This window comes from Acanthopagrus latus, chromosome 8 (genome assembly GCF_904848185.1).
Source record: "Acanthopagrus latus isolate v.2019 chromosome 8, fAcaLat1.1, whole genome shotgun sequence".
NCBI classification, from domain to species: Eukaryota; Metazoa; Chordata; class Actinopteri; order Spariformes; family Sparidae; genus Acanthopagrus; species Acanthopagrus latus.
This window is the reverse complement of record NC_051046.1, coordinates 8,014,865-8,029,301: the sequence shown is the minus strand read 5'-3', so window position 1 is coordinate 8,029,301 and position 14,437 is coordinate 8,014,865. Positions and strand designations below refer to the sequence as shown.

General features: G+C 43.1%; 1 protein-coding gene across 1 annotated transcript; it reads right to left on the bottom strand.

Moving 5' to 3' along the window:
* Nucleotides 1-2,616: 2,616 nt before the first annotated feature.
* LOC119024151 lies at nucleotides 2,617-12,928 on the bottom strand. The gene is made up of 4 exons (XM_037106649.1): nucleotides 12,866-12,928; nucleotides 12,176-12,632; nucleotides 7,936-8,005; nucleotides 2,617-2,660 (listed from the first exon to the last, which is right to left on the bottom strand). The coding sequence occupies exons 1-4, from the start codon at nucleotides 12,901-12,903 to the stop codon at nucleotides 2,617-2,619; spliced, it is 609 nt and encodes a 202-aa protein (XP_036962544.1). The 5' UTR covers nucleotides 12,904-12,928.
* Between the last annotated feature and the right edge of the window lie 1,509 nt (nucleotides 12,929-14,437).

Here is a 14,437-nt window from a genome sequence, read left to right as displayed (position 1 = left end):
GGGACGCGCGCGCGCACACAGATGACGAGCACTAGATTTTTTTTTTTTTTTTTTTTTAAATAAAAATTCGTCATCACTTCCTGGAAAAAGTTAAAATCTGTGTTGTGGAAAGACGCATTTTTCTATGATGAGACTTTGTCTGTGGTATTTGAAAACAGTCTCCATGAAACAGCTGTAGATACTTTTTTATATTTATTATATTTTTTTTTTGTTTCATTATTTCCTTCATATTACAATATTTATTTCTGACCACGGATGACAACTCCAAGCCAAAACACGTGGTCTGACGATAAAGTGTAACTCGGTTTGGTGAGAAAAAAACATTCAAATTAATATGAATATAAAGACTAAAGAATGAAAAAGTGAGGAATCATTTATTGAAAGTGCTTATTCTTCATATGATGCAGTGTTCTGACTGATTTCAATATGATTTTGTCTTTACTTAATAGTTACAAACGTATGTAGTCAATATGAGTCCTTACAAGTCAGAGGGATAAATGCAATAAAACATGCAAAATCCCAGAAAAAGAGGGAGAGAGACATAGAAAGTAATGCAAAAATGGAAATAAGAGGATAGAATCAAAAACAGACGATGAGAGGACGACATTGCATCAAAGGAATTAAGAGCAGATAACAAGATTATGGGCCATAAAGAGAGTAAACAACAATAAATATATTGAAAATGAAAAATAAAAGCTGTAAGGACAGTATGGGGGGGTTAAAAATGGATAAACGGACTGGAACAATTAAAAATTCAGTTAAAAAAGGTGCTTTCACATGACAGCAAGTCTATAAAAGTGGGTTCTGAGAAGTGATTTGAAATAAGATAGTGATTCCGTAAATCAGTTGTGGGATTGTGAATTCTAAACTGCAATAACTGTCCAGGCTATTTTAACTTCAGCTTCCGTAACCCATTAACATATGCCGAGGCTACTTCCCTTCTTTTCTTTTCCTTAAAGCAGCACCATCAATATTTTGTTATTAACACTGGTACAATGTGAGGGGGGGCTCTTGTAAGTCACGCCCCTTCATGTAGAAATACATGAATCCTCCGTGATGTGGGGCCAATAGATGGCATGAACCAGAGACTTCCCCCAACCAAGCTGCCTTCTTTAGAGATTAATTTAATCTTGCAGCTCTTCTACACTTTCCAAATTTTATTGGACTGAATGGCTCAAATCATGAGAGTGAAACAAGTCATTTTGTCAAATGATATCTACCATTTTACTTCTCTCACAATGCAAGCTTATGGGAAAAGTCTTTTGGGTCCCAGTGTGTCATGTGATGTTGTAATTACATGGATTGGCAATAGTGCTCTTCATGGGGGCTTGATTGCAGCTCTGAGCAGCTAAAGAGAAGCTATTTTCCTTAAATGTAGATAGAGACCAAAACAGAGCTAAAACGCTCATCGTACTCTGTATCTGCTGAATGTGCATCTGCTTACTAACATGTTAAACATCTTTATGTCAGTATGAGGTTGACAGCTTGCTGTTCTGCCCCTTGTGCCCAAAATGTCAATTAATGTTACTTTAAGCAACTTCAAGGTATGATGATCAAACATTACAGCCCCTTTTCTTTCAGAGCTTATAGGTGAAATAGTCATGACGCCCTCTGGTTGTTCTTCTTATCATTCTTCACTTTGATTACATCTGATCAAGCCGCTGTCTGTTATTGTCGCAGACTGCATATCCTGACCATTCTTTGTGATAAGGAGTAATCTGCTTACTGATGAAGGGTCAGTGGATCTGCTTATCCACCCTCCCTTCTGTTAAGTCGGCTCACAGAAACCCCGAGTTTCATGGCGATCTGTCGGTTCACGTTGCTCTGCTTATTTCGGGGGTGTGTGTGTGTGTGTGTGTGTGTGTGTGTGTGTGTGTGTGTGTGTGTGTGTGTGTATCCTCTTGACTATATCTCATTGGGTTGGATAGAAATCTAAGTTGCTGCACGACCTCCAGAGCAGGCCTTACTGGAAATGACAAAAAGAACAGAAAACAGCCCAAAGGGTTGGGTCTGAAATCTAAACATGTGGGAGGTGGGGGCGTCGAAGAAGTAAAACATTCCTACGGACCTTCTCATAAACTTAGGAGAGGGGTGACTCAAAGTGTTGATGTGAACAATAGGATGAGTCATGAGAGGGGTCGCCGCTGACAGAGAGGACACTCCCTCCAGAGACCACCACTCTCAGAGCTCCCACCGTGCAGGAAACAGATGTGTGCGCAGTGTAAAGCAGAGAAGTATGTAGAAGAACGAGAAAATAAAAGTCAGAGCAAAGCTGTACAAGCCATCCTTACCATGATACTTAAATACATGTTTATAATCTTTAATACTCAATAGGAATAGGTTAACATTTTTGCGAAATATGTTTGCTCGCTTTCTTGTTGTTAGATGAGAGGATTGCTACCACTCTGCTGTCTGGTAGGCTGAATATGAAGCAAGAGCCAGCAGCAGTTAGCTTAGCTTAGCAAAAAGACTGGGAACAGGGATAAACAGCCTGGCTCTGTCCAAAAGTTCTAAAATGCTGACTCTTTTTTGTTTAATCTGTACAAAACCCTGGATGTAACAATTATCAATTCTTTTGGTAGGACTGTGAGACCACATGTTCATGTTCAGGTGTGATCACACGATTTCATCCTGCTGGGCTTCAGCATAGGCGCTTATATCTGAAAAGAGAGATGCGCGTAACTCTGTTTACAAATTGACATTCTTTTCACAGCGATGGTGGACCACGGAGCCTCTAAATAGTTACACTAGCAGTGCAACAGACTTTAAGCAGAAAGAAGAACGAAGAAAGTACAAAGTCCTTTTCATATTTTGGTTAGATTTAAAACGTCAACCGCTGTAGGAAGAAAGTACTTCCTCGCTGCTATGGCAACCAGCCTGTTTGAGCCAAACAACTTCTCTACAGATATTGGTGGAGATAGGGCATCTGTCGGCGGTTTTCCGTTTCAGATGGTTTCAGAGATGTGTTACTCCTCTTCCTCTAAACCACAAGTGGATGAGGACATTCAGAGGGACAATAACATTTGCACAGATGTGACCAAATAGCGGTTAACGCGGGTAAAAGTCCCTTTTTGTCGCTCTATAAAATTCCACCCATAACCACTGTGTTCTTCACTCTGATTACCTACGTTTTTTTTGTTACGTGTGTACACTTGAAACGTCCACATGACTGACCTGCATGGACCCGTACGAGCTGAACATATCCCCGACTGTAAATAAAGGCTGATTGGTTGATGCGTACAGGTAAGGACACTGAAGGTCGCGTTGTTGCCCTTTTCCCTGTGCGTAAGTGGGTGTTTCCTCGTGTCACTGCCTGTAACTGGACAGTTTTTTTTCCCTCCCCCTGCCTCTGTGTCTCACACTGCCTGCTGGTATCTGAGGTCTAATTTCTGGGACAGATGTTTCAGTTGTTGGCTCCGGGTTTCCCACAGTTCTCATGTGTGTGTGTATGTAGGTTTGCCTGTGAGGCCCCTCTGTTTTTTTCTTCGTCAGGCCTCCAAGGGCCTCCACTTTAAACAGGATATGACAGTTATCTGAACACCACGACAGAGAGGTTTTTCCTGTAAGCGAGGGGCAGGTCTTATGATGACGATGATAGCGAGTCTCCTTTGGTCCAAGGTTTGAGGACTACTGAGGCTCGAAAAGCAACATGACTGGGATCAAATGGTGAAGCAAACTGACAGGAAATGAGATTTAAAGGAAGAAATTTATTCATGGCTGTTTTTCGAGGAATGTAAAGCCACACTTAACATCACACCCCTGCAGGAAAGGAGCAGATAAATAATTACATGTAATTGTAGTGTACATAAACACCCCCCCCCCACCCCCCCCCCCCCACGTGTGTGACCTACTTCTGAGGAACTGGGGGTTTACACCAGCAGCACACTCACCATATGCTGAAGCAGCGCATGTTTCTACAGCCCTCGGTTAAATTTGAGATACTTGTTGAAATCGTTCTGTGCCTCTCTCTTTTTTTTTCCTCTCTTTTTATTTTTTTCCTCTTTCTTTTTCTTTCTCACTCGTCCCAAATAGACTTAATGCATTCTTTCCACTCTGTTTTTCTCCCTCATGTCTGACCCAGCAACTGTTTAGGGCATATAAACCCGCTGCACTGGTGGAGAAACCGCAAGATAAAACTGTCTACTGAAGTAATATTCCACGTTGTTTTGGAAAGAAAAGGCCTATTAGGTCACTGGAGGAGACTGGCGTGCGCATTACAGAGAGGGGGTTTTGTGCGGCTTTAATAACGCTGGGTGATGTTTTAATGACATCTGTCCGACACTCCCACTGTCAGCCGGTCTGTCTCTGAGATGTGTTCACCAGTTTCTCGGGGTAACGTAATGCATTCAGCTTCTCTCCCCCCCCCGTCTGTTCCCCGTTGAATGTTCATCCAAAGTTCAGCTAATTCAATCACTGGTGGATGACTCACACCACCAGTGTCCTGGTCTGCACAGATGTACAGACACACATACACCATCACACACACAAACATGTACGTCCAAACACATTCACCACGGTGCCTGGCTGGATGAGGTTTATGAGGTCAGTGCTGCGTCAGCCTCTCAGCGCACTTGTGAAATGATCTCCTGTTCCCCAGCTTCATTACAAACTCTCGCTTCTCGCTGTTTGCCATCAGCCGATGCGACGTCACGCTCCGTCATTCACCGTTTTCTCGTCTGTATGCCCTTTGTGAGGTGTCTCTCTCATACAAACCCGACGTCTCCCTTGTCATGGATATATAGCAGAGGGATACAGATAAGATAAAACAGTGTGTGTAACGATTCTCATGACATTTAAGCCTCACTTTCTCAGGGCTTCCCCTCTGTGACCCACACTGGTTTGAGCAGAGGTGGCATTAGAAACGTTTTTGTCACTATTCTCATCATTCAACATCACAGTTTCTCTTCCTCCGGTCTCAGCCACATCAGGGGAATTTGACCACAATTTCATTCGACTCAGATGAAAAAACAACGCACTCAAGTGTAACAGTAGAGAACATTTATAGACGGCATGCTATTTTTATGCATTTGCATGCCTGCGTGTGTCACCACGTTTGCATGCGTTTGAATGACATGCACGAAAGCGCCTATGCAAAATGATCAGGATACAGTAATTCAGCTGCAGTCCTTAGATGTCGTCGCCGAGGCTGTTATTGCTGGTCAAGCCACCCAGATTTATTGAGCTTTACAGTACAGAGCCTTTCCACTTAACCTAATGACTGCCAATGGGAATGAGAGCAGATGGCTCTGTTACAGTACAGCGAGGGTGGAATATCCACGGAGTTGGACAAAAGTGCGCACAACTTGGTGTGCCTTTCTTTATTTTTTTTCATCAGACAGAGCGCAGACAGAGAACATTTGGATACAAATCTGTGCTTACCATGCAATAAACTATAGAGCACACACTGTCAGACCATTAGGACCACTCAACTTTGTTCTTGGAAACAAAAAGAAGTAATTCATTACTCCCTGCACAAACACTCATATATATATAGCTGTTTCTGTACTTGGATATGTGCAAACAAACTCAAACGCACTAAAGGTGCGCTAAATAGTTTCAGGGAAAAGGCTGACACTATTAAAAGTTAATAATTAAAACATCAATGTAATAATACAAACTCAGAAATAGTTATTTGATGTATTACCATATAAAAAAAACCCTTCTCAAGGGTAATAAGGATCCAGAATTCTGTTTGAGTGTACAAATGTTGCACTCCTGCCAACATCAACAAAGTAGAACAGTAAGAAATTGTGTCTATTGTGTTTATTCCACTTATGTAGTCATAAAAAAAAAAAATCAGCGAAGATTTTCATCTTACAATTTCCACCTCATAATTACATGGTGCACCTTTAAAGTTACGTGGAGTTAATCGTGAACATTGTGCAAACTACACGGACACAAAAGGAAGGTGGGCGAGCCGGCCCGGGTGAACCCCTGGAGAGACGAGCCACATAATAGAGAAACCTTGTGTCTGTCCGTCCGTCCGTCCCTCCCTCTGTCCGTCCACCCTTGTGTCTGTCTGCTTGTTTGTGTGAATAAGCTGAATAAGCAGGATTTCCAACACAGAGAGCAGGAAGGCCCTTCCAACAACACGCACACACACGGTGACCGCAGGAAATCAAGGTCAGTGTGACAATTGTGCGCGTGAGTGCGTGAGTGCGTGGACCAGAGGAGAGACAGAGGAGGGTCTGTACGTAAATGACCCCCTGGTGCATCATAATCTCTCCCATTTTATCCTTGGCAGAGCGGGGAGCAACAAAGTCTGCTTGTTTAAATCTCTCTCACTGGAATAAAGAGACTGCAGTGGTCAGACTCACACTACAGCACTCTTTGTGTTAATTATAACAACCCTTAAAAAAAAACACATGTACTGTACCCGGGCAGATGTTCTCTTGTTTTCTTTTTCAGTGTGTGTGTGAGTGTGTTCATGTGCTCGTGGCACAGAGGCATAGTTAAAGATGTTAATCCTTTAAAAGCATCTGAAAACACTGTGCTGGGTTAGTAAAGCATTAATGGCAGTGTGGTTTGGTTAACCTATTTTGCCTGTTGTTTTACCCAGTATACAGGAGGAAGAGTTACAGAAGTTAAAATGACTGAAAACAATGAGACCTTTTTTTTTTTTTTACATATTTTGATGAGGTGTGTTCTAGTCAACGCAATGGTTCGTTTAATCTGGTTTCCTGTTACTGTAACTTCCTGGGAAACAGCAGATACAGAGATAGAGGAAGTAACTATGCATGCATGATAAAACACAATGTGTAAATTGGGGAAACATTGCTGCCTCAGTCACTTCAGATGAAATTTAATTGGCAGTTGTGGTGTTTAACAAGAGAGGAAAACAACTCCCATCCTGCGCCACTATGACACCCATCATGCTACGTTTTATGTTTTCGTCGCTTTAATTGAGACCCCGCACGGCAATGATTACATACTGTGTGTTTAATTATGGATGGTATGGAGAAACATAATGCGTGTTTGGAACATAAAAGTGTGTAAAAAAAACAAATTCTAGTAGAGATGGAAAAATGAAAATAACTATCATGGGTTTAAATGCGCGTGATTTATACCTCATATAAAGCATTTAATAATTAAATTCACTTAATTCCATCGTGTAATATGTAGAATATTAGATTTTTGTTGTTGTTTGAGGCAGCAGATTAAGGTGTGTTTGCACCGGACCACATTACTTTGTGAGATGTTTTTATATCCCAGCCCCCCACCCCCCAAAATCCACTCTTTGTAATGTTATCAGACCGGGGTTAGAAAACAAAAGGTTGAGGTTGACTGCAGATGGGGGGCAGCCAAGGCTCTGATGCACAATACACACCCTCTCCCGCAGGTCAGCTGGCACACACAGCCACGCTCAGATTCACACCCACCCGAAGACGCACACACTCGATCACATTATTAATCAGCCACTCAGCTCCATCCTTTTTACCCGTCTGCAGCCCCCCACCCCTCCCAAGGCTTTGCCCCAAGACTCATCGCCAAGGTAACCGCTAGCTCTCAGCTGCTCTCAGACATCCAGGCAAGGTGAGTGAACGCACACACACACACACACACACACACGCACCCCCCCCCCCCCCCCCCAGTAATACACAAAGAATGTCCTTCCTTTCCACGTCTTACTGTACAAAGTCCCCCAATCACTCATAAACAGCCAAGTTATGATACAAAAATTCCCCCTCAATGACTCGCTGACACTTTGACACCCAACTGCGTAAAACCCAGTCATTCCCAGAGCGACTCTTCTTTTCTTTACAAATATGTTCCTCCACATAAATATCAAAGTTGTTTTTCCCCAAGCAGACGACAGCTCCAGCCAGAACCCTTTTTTTTCCATTATCAAATCTGTACCCTGCAGCTCCAGCTGTGGAAGAGGTGGAGAAGGGAGTGGAGAGAAAAGGGGGAGGAAGCTCCTGTTGTTTTCCGTACCTGATAACCCTCCATCCTCTGTCTCCCTGCCGTCCGACCTGTCAGACGCTGTTTCCTGGAATTCCGAATCCTGAGGGCAGCGCGTGGGACGGGAACACAAAGGGAATGCCGTCAGTCACTGTAAGGTCATCACTGAATAACAAACACATTAATCTGATGAGCATGACCTGCCACACATCAATATGTACACACATGCCTGCATGTGGCTGAATAAAGTGTGATTATGGGCAATCAAGAGGTGAATCCAAGGGTCTGGGCTGTAGATCAATGGCTAATTTAACCCAAAAATACACGTTTGATAGCATTCTGGGTCAGGTTAAGTCACTGCTTAGCAGAATATGAGGTTACACAAACAGGCACAGATGGAAGAGCGTAGTGACCCGTCAGCTTAGTTTGTTGCTCTTGAGAAAAAAAACTGTGTACAGCCCAACTCAGAAACAAAACATTGTCACTCTTCTCTCACTCTGTCACTTTTCATTTTCCTCTATTTAGTATTTGTGTTTCTGGACTTTTGCAGTAACCACTTCAAATCTTTTGCTCTTTGTTTTGCACCAAAATACCAAAGCAAATTCCTCGTAATGGAAAAAACTTGTCAACTCATCTTATTCTGGTTAACATTCAAAGATGTCTTAAAGGGAGCGTCTTTTTTTTTCTTTTAATGTTCAAAAAAATAACTCAAATTATCAACAGAATGTGAAGACATACCAGTTTTGGAAATAATTATGTATTGTGCTGCATGCTAGCCAGCTAGCAGCCAGCCTCACTAACACTCCCCTGGTACCTGAGCTCCACGTGTGAACTGGTAGCTGCACGGCTAACTGAGCTCACAAGCTAACAACAGCTACAATGAACAGCAGATGGAAGTTACTCTTGTTACCTACACCATATTTGACAGGTGGCTATTTTTAAATATTGCGCCTTTAACATTAAATAAACACCATGGAACTGGACCTCTGGGCTCACCACCCTGTAACTTACAGTTAAATCTCTGGATGCAACTCACAAACAAAACCTACTGTCAGATATTAGAACATGTGTAAGCAGAGCTCAGACACCGTAGCTGACAGTGATCGCCTTATAGGGGAACGTTCAGTCTTTGCTCTCTGTCCTCTTGCTCAAACCAACCCCGCCATTTGCTTAATAACAGTAATCTTTAACTTCTGTGTGTGGCCTTGTTTGTGCGAGAGCGAGCGTACAGAAGAATTTGTATGGAGTGTTCATTGTTTGATGAACAATAAATCATTGTTCCTGTGTGTGTGTGTGTGTGTGTGTGTGTGTGTGTGTGTGTGTGTGTGTGTGTGTGTGTGTGTTTGTGTGTACTGTGCTGAGTGACAGAAGTTTGTGCTCTTGATAAAGGAAGTCTCCATAAACATGTCCGCCTTTAAAGGAGGGGTCAGAGATAAATGCTTCAGCTGTATTATCACACGCTGATACGGACACACACACACACACACACACACACACACACACACACACACACACACACACACATGCAGAGATAGGTCTTAGGGTTCAGGAGATCAAAGCTAAATCTGCTGCACTGGATTCAAAGACACTGATGATTAAGTCCGAGGAATTACACACACAGAGTGTGTGACACCCTCCACTGGCACATGAATACTCAGAAATTACCTTCTGTTAGTCACGCTAACACACTCCCTCTCATATCTCTTACTTGACATCCTGTACTGTCCTTTTTTTTTTTTTTTTTTTACAGCGTTATGGCGTTCATTAAAAGCCATTGTTTTCTACAATCAGTCCCTTGAGCTCTGCAACAGAAGGGACATAAATTTGCGCCTCGAGGGCAGGACTCACTCAGGCTTAGGGGCTGCGAATCATCAGAGGTCAGCCGATAAGGAGGTGGAATGCTACAAGGGTTAATGCACATGCTCAGATCACGCCTACGTCCAGCGGATCAATCGGGCTTCTTTTTTTTTTTTTTTTTGACCCTGTTGTCAAGAGTACTGCTCAATAAGGAAGCAACCCTGGCGTAACACATGTTCAATATTTGCCTTGGCTAAAATAAACATTGTGAAACCTCCTTCCTGTGTCAGAACAGAAAATTGCAAAACATATGCTGAAAACACGGTTTTGTAAGTGCATCTGCCACCGCACAGTGATGGCTATGTTGAGGGGGAGGAGGGAGTGGTTCAATACATTCACAAGCCTTATCTCATGACCCCCGGGAGGTGTCCACCACAGACACGTCTTGTATTGTTGGCCAAAGAGCGCCGCTGCTGTAGTTTTATTGGGAGGCTGGTATAATGTAGTAAAGAGGGGATTTTACATAAAAAAAAAGTTGTGTAATGGTTACAGATGGCGTAGAGTTTTCATCGGTTAGTGCATTTGAAATTCTCACAGCTTGTATCTGACTGCCACAATAAATCAACCATGTGTTCAATACTTTCACGGCACATTTCTTAACTTAAAACCGTACAGAACCGGACAATCCCCCGGCCCAAAACAATCAAACCCAACAGATGTCTAAACATCTGCTGATGAGATGTCTCCCTTTGGATCAAGTCATCAACAGTGTAAATTCCAGGATTCCCTATTAAAACCCACCCCTCCCCCACCCCTCATTCTTCTAGAGTTTTCCACTGCTGATCAGCATTATTGATCAGAGCCCGAGGACACGGCTTACATAATGGGCCCACCTCCTGTTGGACTAAGGAGGAAAATCTTATGCACACAGACTGCGTTCGGCCGGTTACTGTCAGACTAAAGAGCAACAACCCCCGAGCACACACACACAGCCACACGTGTCTGTGTATGTGTGTGTGTGTGTGTGTGTGTGTTCAGGGAGATCAGCAGACACAGATCATGTTGAACAGGAGCTCCGGACACATTTCACTGACATCCTATCTACAGACATCGAGCCCTCTGACCGCAGTGTGTGTATGTGCGTGTGTGTGTGTTTGGAGTTTCAGAGCTTTAAATCTCATTGATATGATTTGTTTTTTAGTAGTCTGATGAGAAATGACTGTATTAAATCCTGACTGTGTGTGCTCACTCAACACACTTGTGTATGATACCTTGATTTGGTTATGCAGCCCCCTTGTGGTGATATAACAGTACTTTAAAAAATAAATAAATAAATAAATAAATATATATATATATATATATATATATATATATATATATATATATATATATATATATATATATATATATATATATATATAGGTCGCCGACTTTCTGCACAGTCAATTGCTAGAGAGCTACAAACTTCATGTGACCTTCAGATTAGCCCAAGTACAGTACGCAGAGAGCTTCATGGAATGGGTTTCCATGGCCGAGCAGCTGCAGCCAAGCCACACATCACCAAGTGCAATGCAAGGCGTCGGATGCAATGGTGTAAAGCACGCCGTCACTGGCCTCTAGAGCAGTGGAGACGCGTTCTCTGGAGTGATGAATCACGCTTTTCCATCTGGCAATCTGATGGATGAGTCTGGGTTTGGAGGTTGCCAGGAGAACGGTACATTTCAGATTGCATTGTGCCAACTGTGAAATTTGGTGGAGGAGGAATTATGGTATGGGGTTGTTTTTCAGGAGCTGGGCTTGGCCCCTTAGTTCCAGTGAAAGGAACATTGAATGCTTCAGGATACCAAAACATTTTGGACAATTCCATGCTCCCAACCTTGTGGAGCGGGCCCCTTCCTCTTCCAACATGACTGTGCACCAATATATAATATATATATATATATATTTACCTTTTGTTTATTGTTATGGACAAAAGAAGCACATGGCAAGTTACTTCTATGTGGAAAATTATTACCTGGCAATAATTCTGATTCTAATTGACATGCAAATAGTGTTTGTGATACGTCAGTCACAATCAACTGCAGGAGCTGAGAGGTTTACTACTTTGCTTCTTGTTAAAAATAGTTTTATTTTGAAAGGCCTTCTTGATTAGTATTTAGTATTAGTATTAGTATTTATTCACTGTATGCTTATTAGTGATTAATACATTATGTTATATGACATGTGGAAATAGACATGTTTTCTGCTTAAATATATCATTATGAAGTAAATGTTGATTGCATGATGTAATGTATGTCGAATTATGAAACCATAAGTGTTTACACTGGTTTTCCATGAATCCCACTCTAACGATACAGATTAACTGGTTCTCCTGTCAGGTTAGAGACCTTGTATCAATTCTGTCTGTCTACTACTCACTGGAAAAACTATACTTGAGTAAATGTACTTTCCACTTATTGAGCCAAGCATTTCTTACCTTTGGCTTTCTGATAATAATGGAGGGTCTGGGGATCTGGGGATATTTCAGCTCCAGCTCCGGACTACAGTCCAACTCCAGCTCATCCTCCTCTGAGCTTTGAGAGAGGCTACGGCTGGGTGGAGGTGACTCAAAGCACGGTGCCTCACCTGCATCCTGCAGGTGGCAGATAGAGTTTGAGTTGGTGCCGTTCACATTTCTGGTTCTGGTGGAGTGTGTGGAGATACAGCTGACAGTCCTCTGAGCCTGTTCATGCTGCCGCTGCTGCTGCTGCTGCTCCTGTAGACTGACTGGCAGGCCTTCTGGCTGGGATGTAACCGGGTCTGCTGCAGGTAGTCCGTGGCTACTTCTGCTTCGTCTGGCGCTGTTTGGCTCCTGGGCAGGTGCTGGATCAGTGTTCACATCGGATGGATAACCAAAACAGTGACCCAGAGAGGAACAAGGTAGTCCATGCATGCTGGGGGATTCAGAAATGACCAAAAGAGACAGCAAAATAAACCCTAGTTGCACTGGCATTAGGTGGATCTGGGGTTTCCCTGTGTGTGGGGGAACACCAGGCAGTTGACCTGGAGCAACCTCTTGTGCACCATCAAACTTTAGAGTATGAATAATTACTAGTAAGGAACATATGTCATTTCCTTTAATAGAAACCTCTCTTTATCAAGGGAAAACATTCAGTTTGATCCATACCAACAAACATCCTCAAAGGCTTTTCTCATTATCCGCATGTCTTCTTCTTCATGTCAAATCCGCATCAGTCGTCCAGCAGCAGCAGCAGCAGCAGCAGCAGCAGCAGCAGCAGCAGCTGTATCAATGGATCATCAGTTTATCCCAGACTTTATCTCCAGTCACCAGACTTTCTGGGTCAGTAGGTTGAGCTCTCTTATTACATCATTCTCCCTTTTTCTCTAGAAAAAAAAAAATCCAGACGTGGTTTCCAACCGCTCTTACAGACGAGGGTGACTCTTTCTTGCTCCCTTGTCTGCCGTCCTGACAACCTATATGTATATGAGCGTCTCAGGGTTTTTGTGTTTGTGTGTGTGTGTGTGTGTGTGTGTGTGTGTGTGTGTGTCAGTTGCAGCGTGTCACTGATGGGTGTCTCATTTCTCCAGCAGGTAGTCCCTGGCCTGTTGCAAGTTTGGAGGCAGGGGATGGGCCACGGGGACTCTGGTTACCATCTGATTCAGGGTCAGTTACTAATACACTTGCCCTACACTTCACCAGTATTAATTAATGAACTCGTCTGATCGTGGAGCGGTGGCTCTGGAGTGTAAAAGGTTATTGGAGTGTTACAGATGGTTGAATATGAGAGTTCATGTTACAGGCAAGCACCGTAAGCGATAGGGGCCCGAGATGAGAAAGAGAAAGGAGGGGAGAGAGAGAGCGAGAGAAAGGGGAGGGATAGAGAGAGAGAGCGAGCATCCCTCGTCACAGAATGAGCGAGCCAAGAGAAACCCAGCTGCCCTTGGGTGACGGCTACTTAAATATTCATACAATCACATAAAGCAGACTAGCATCAACACAGCCTCGCCAAACTGGTCTGTATGTTTTTTTTAATAGGATGCAATATGACAAAAATAGAAAGCATCTTATAGCAGGCGCTGTTTTGTTCCAAGCTCAGCCTTTTCTCGGCTAAATTAGCCGGTGACCAAGCAAACACAGCTGACAGTCTATGTGGTAGCACTGGAAACAAGCAATCCATCAATCTAAGCTTAATCAAAGGTTAACAAAAGCACTGAACTACCTTGATGATATTAGCACGTCTCTGCCATAATGTAGTATAGGGACTCGGGTGCACACTAGTGAAAGCATTGCAATACAGATATTTGAGTCCATGTTTGCAGGAATATTAAAAACCACGCACAGCTGTACTTAAAAGATAAATTACATTTGTACTTTTCATCCATCAGGTGCCAGATTCACGAGGCCACATTGCAGCAAAACAGTATGGCACCCACAGAAAGGACAAACAACAAATAGTCAAACTTCTGACTAATTCTGTTAGGTCACGTGAAACGTTTCGAAGGAATCCTGCCAGTTTCAACAGAGGGATGTCATGCACACAGCGGTTCAGTTTCAGTCCATGCTATCGCTCCTACTGCCCTCTATGATCACCCAACGTCTTCTGTTTGTATGTTTTACGGTGATGTAACTCGCACACAGACCTTGAAGGAGTGTCGATATCTGCTCGATATCTAAGATACTGACACTCCTTCAAGGTCTGATAGCTGCAGGGCTCGGCCTTGTGGATGTGCTGTCAGG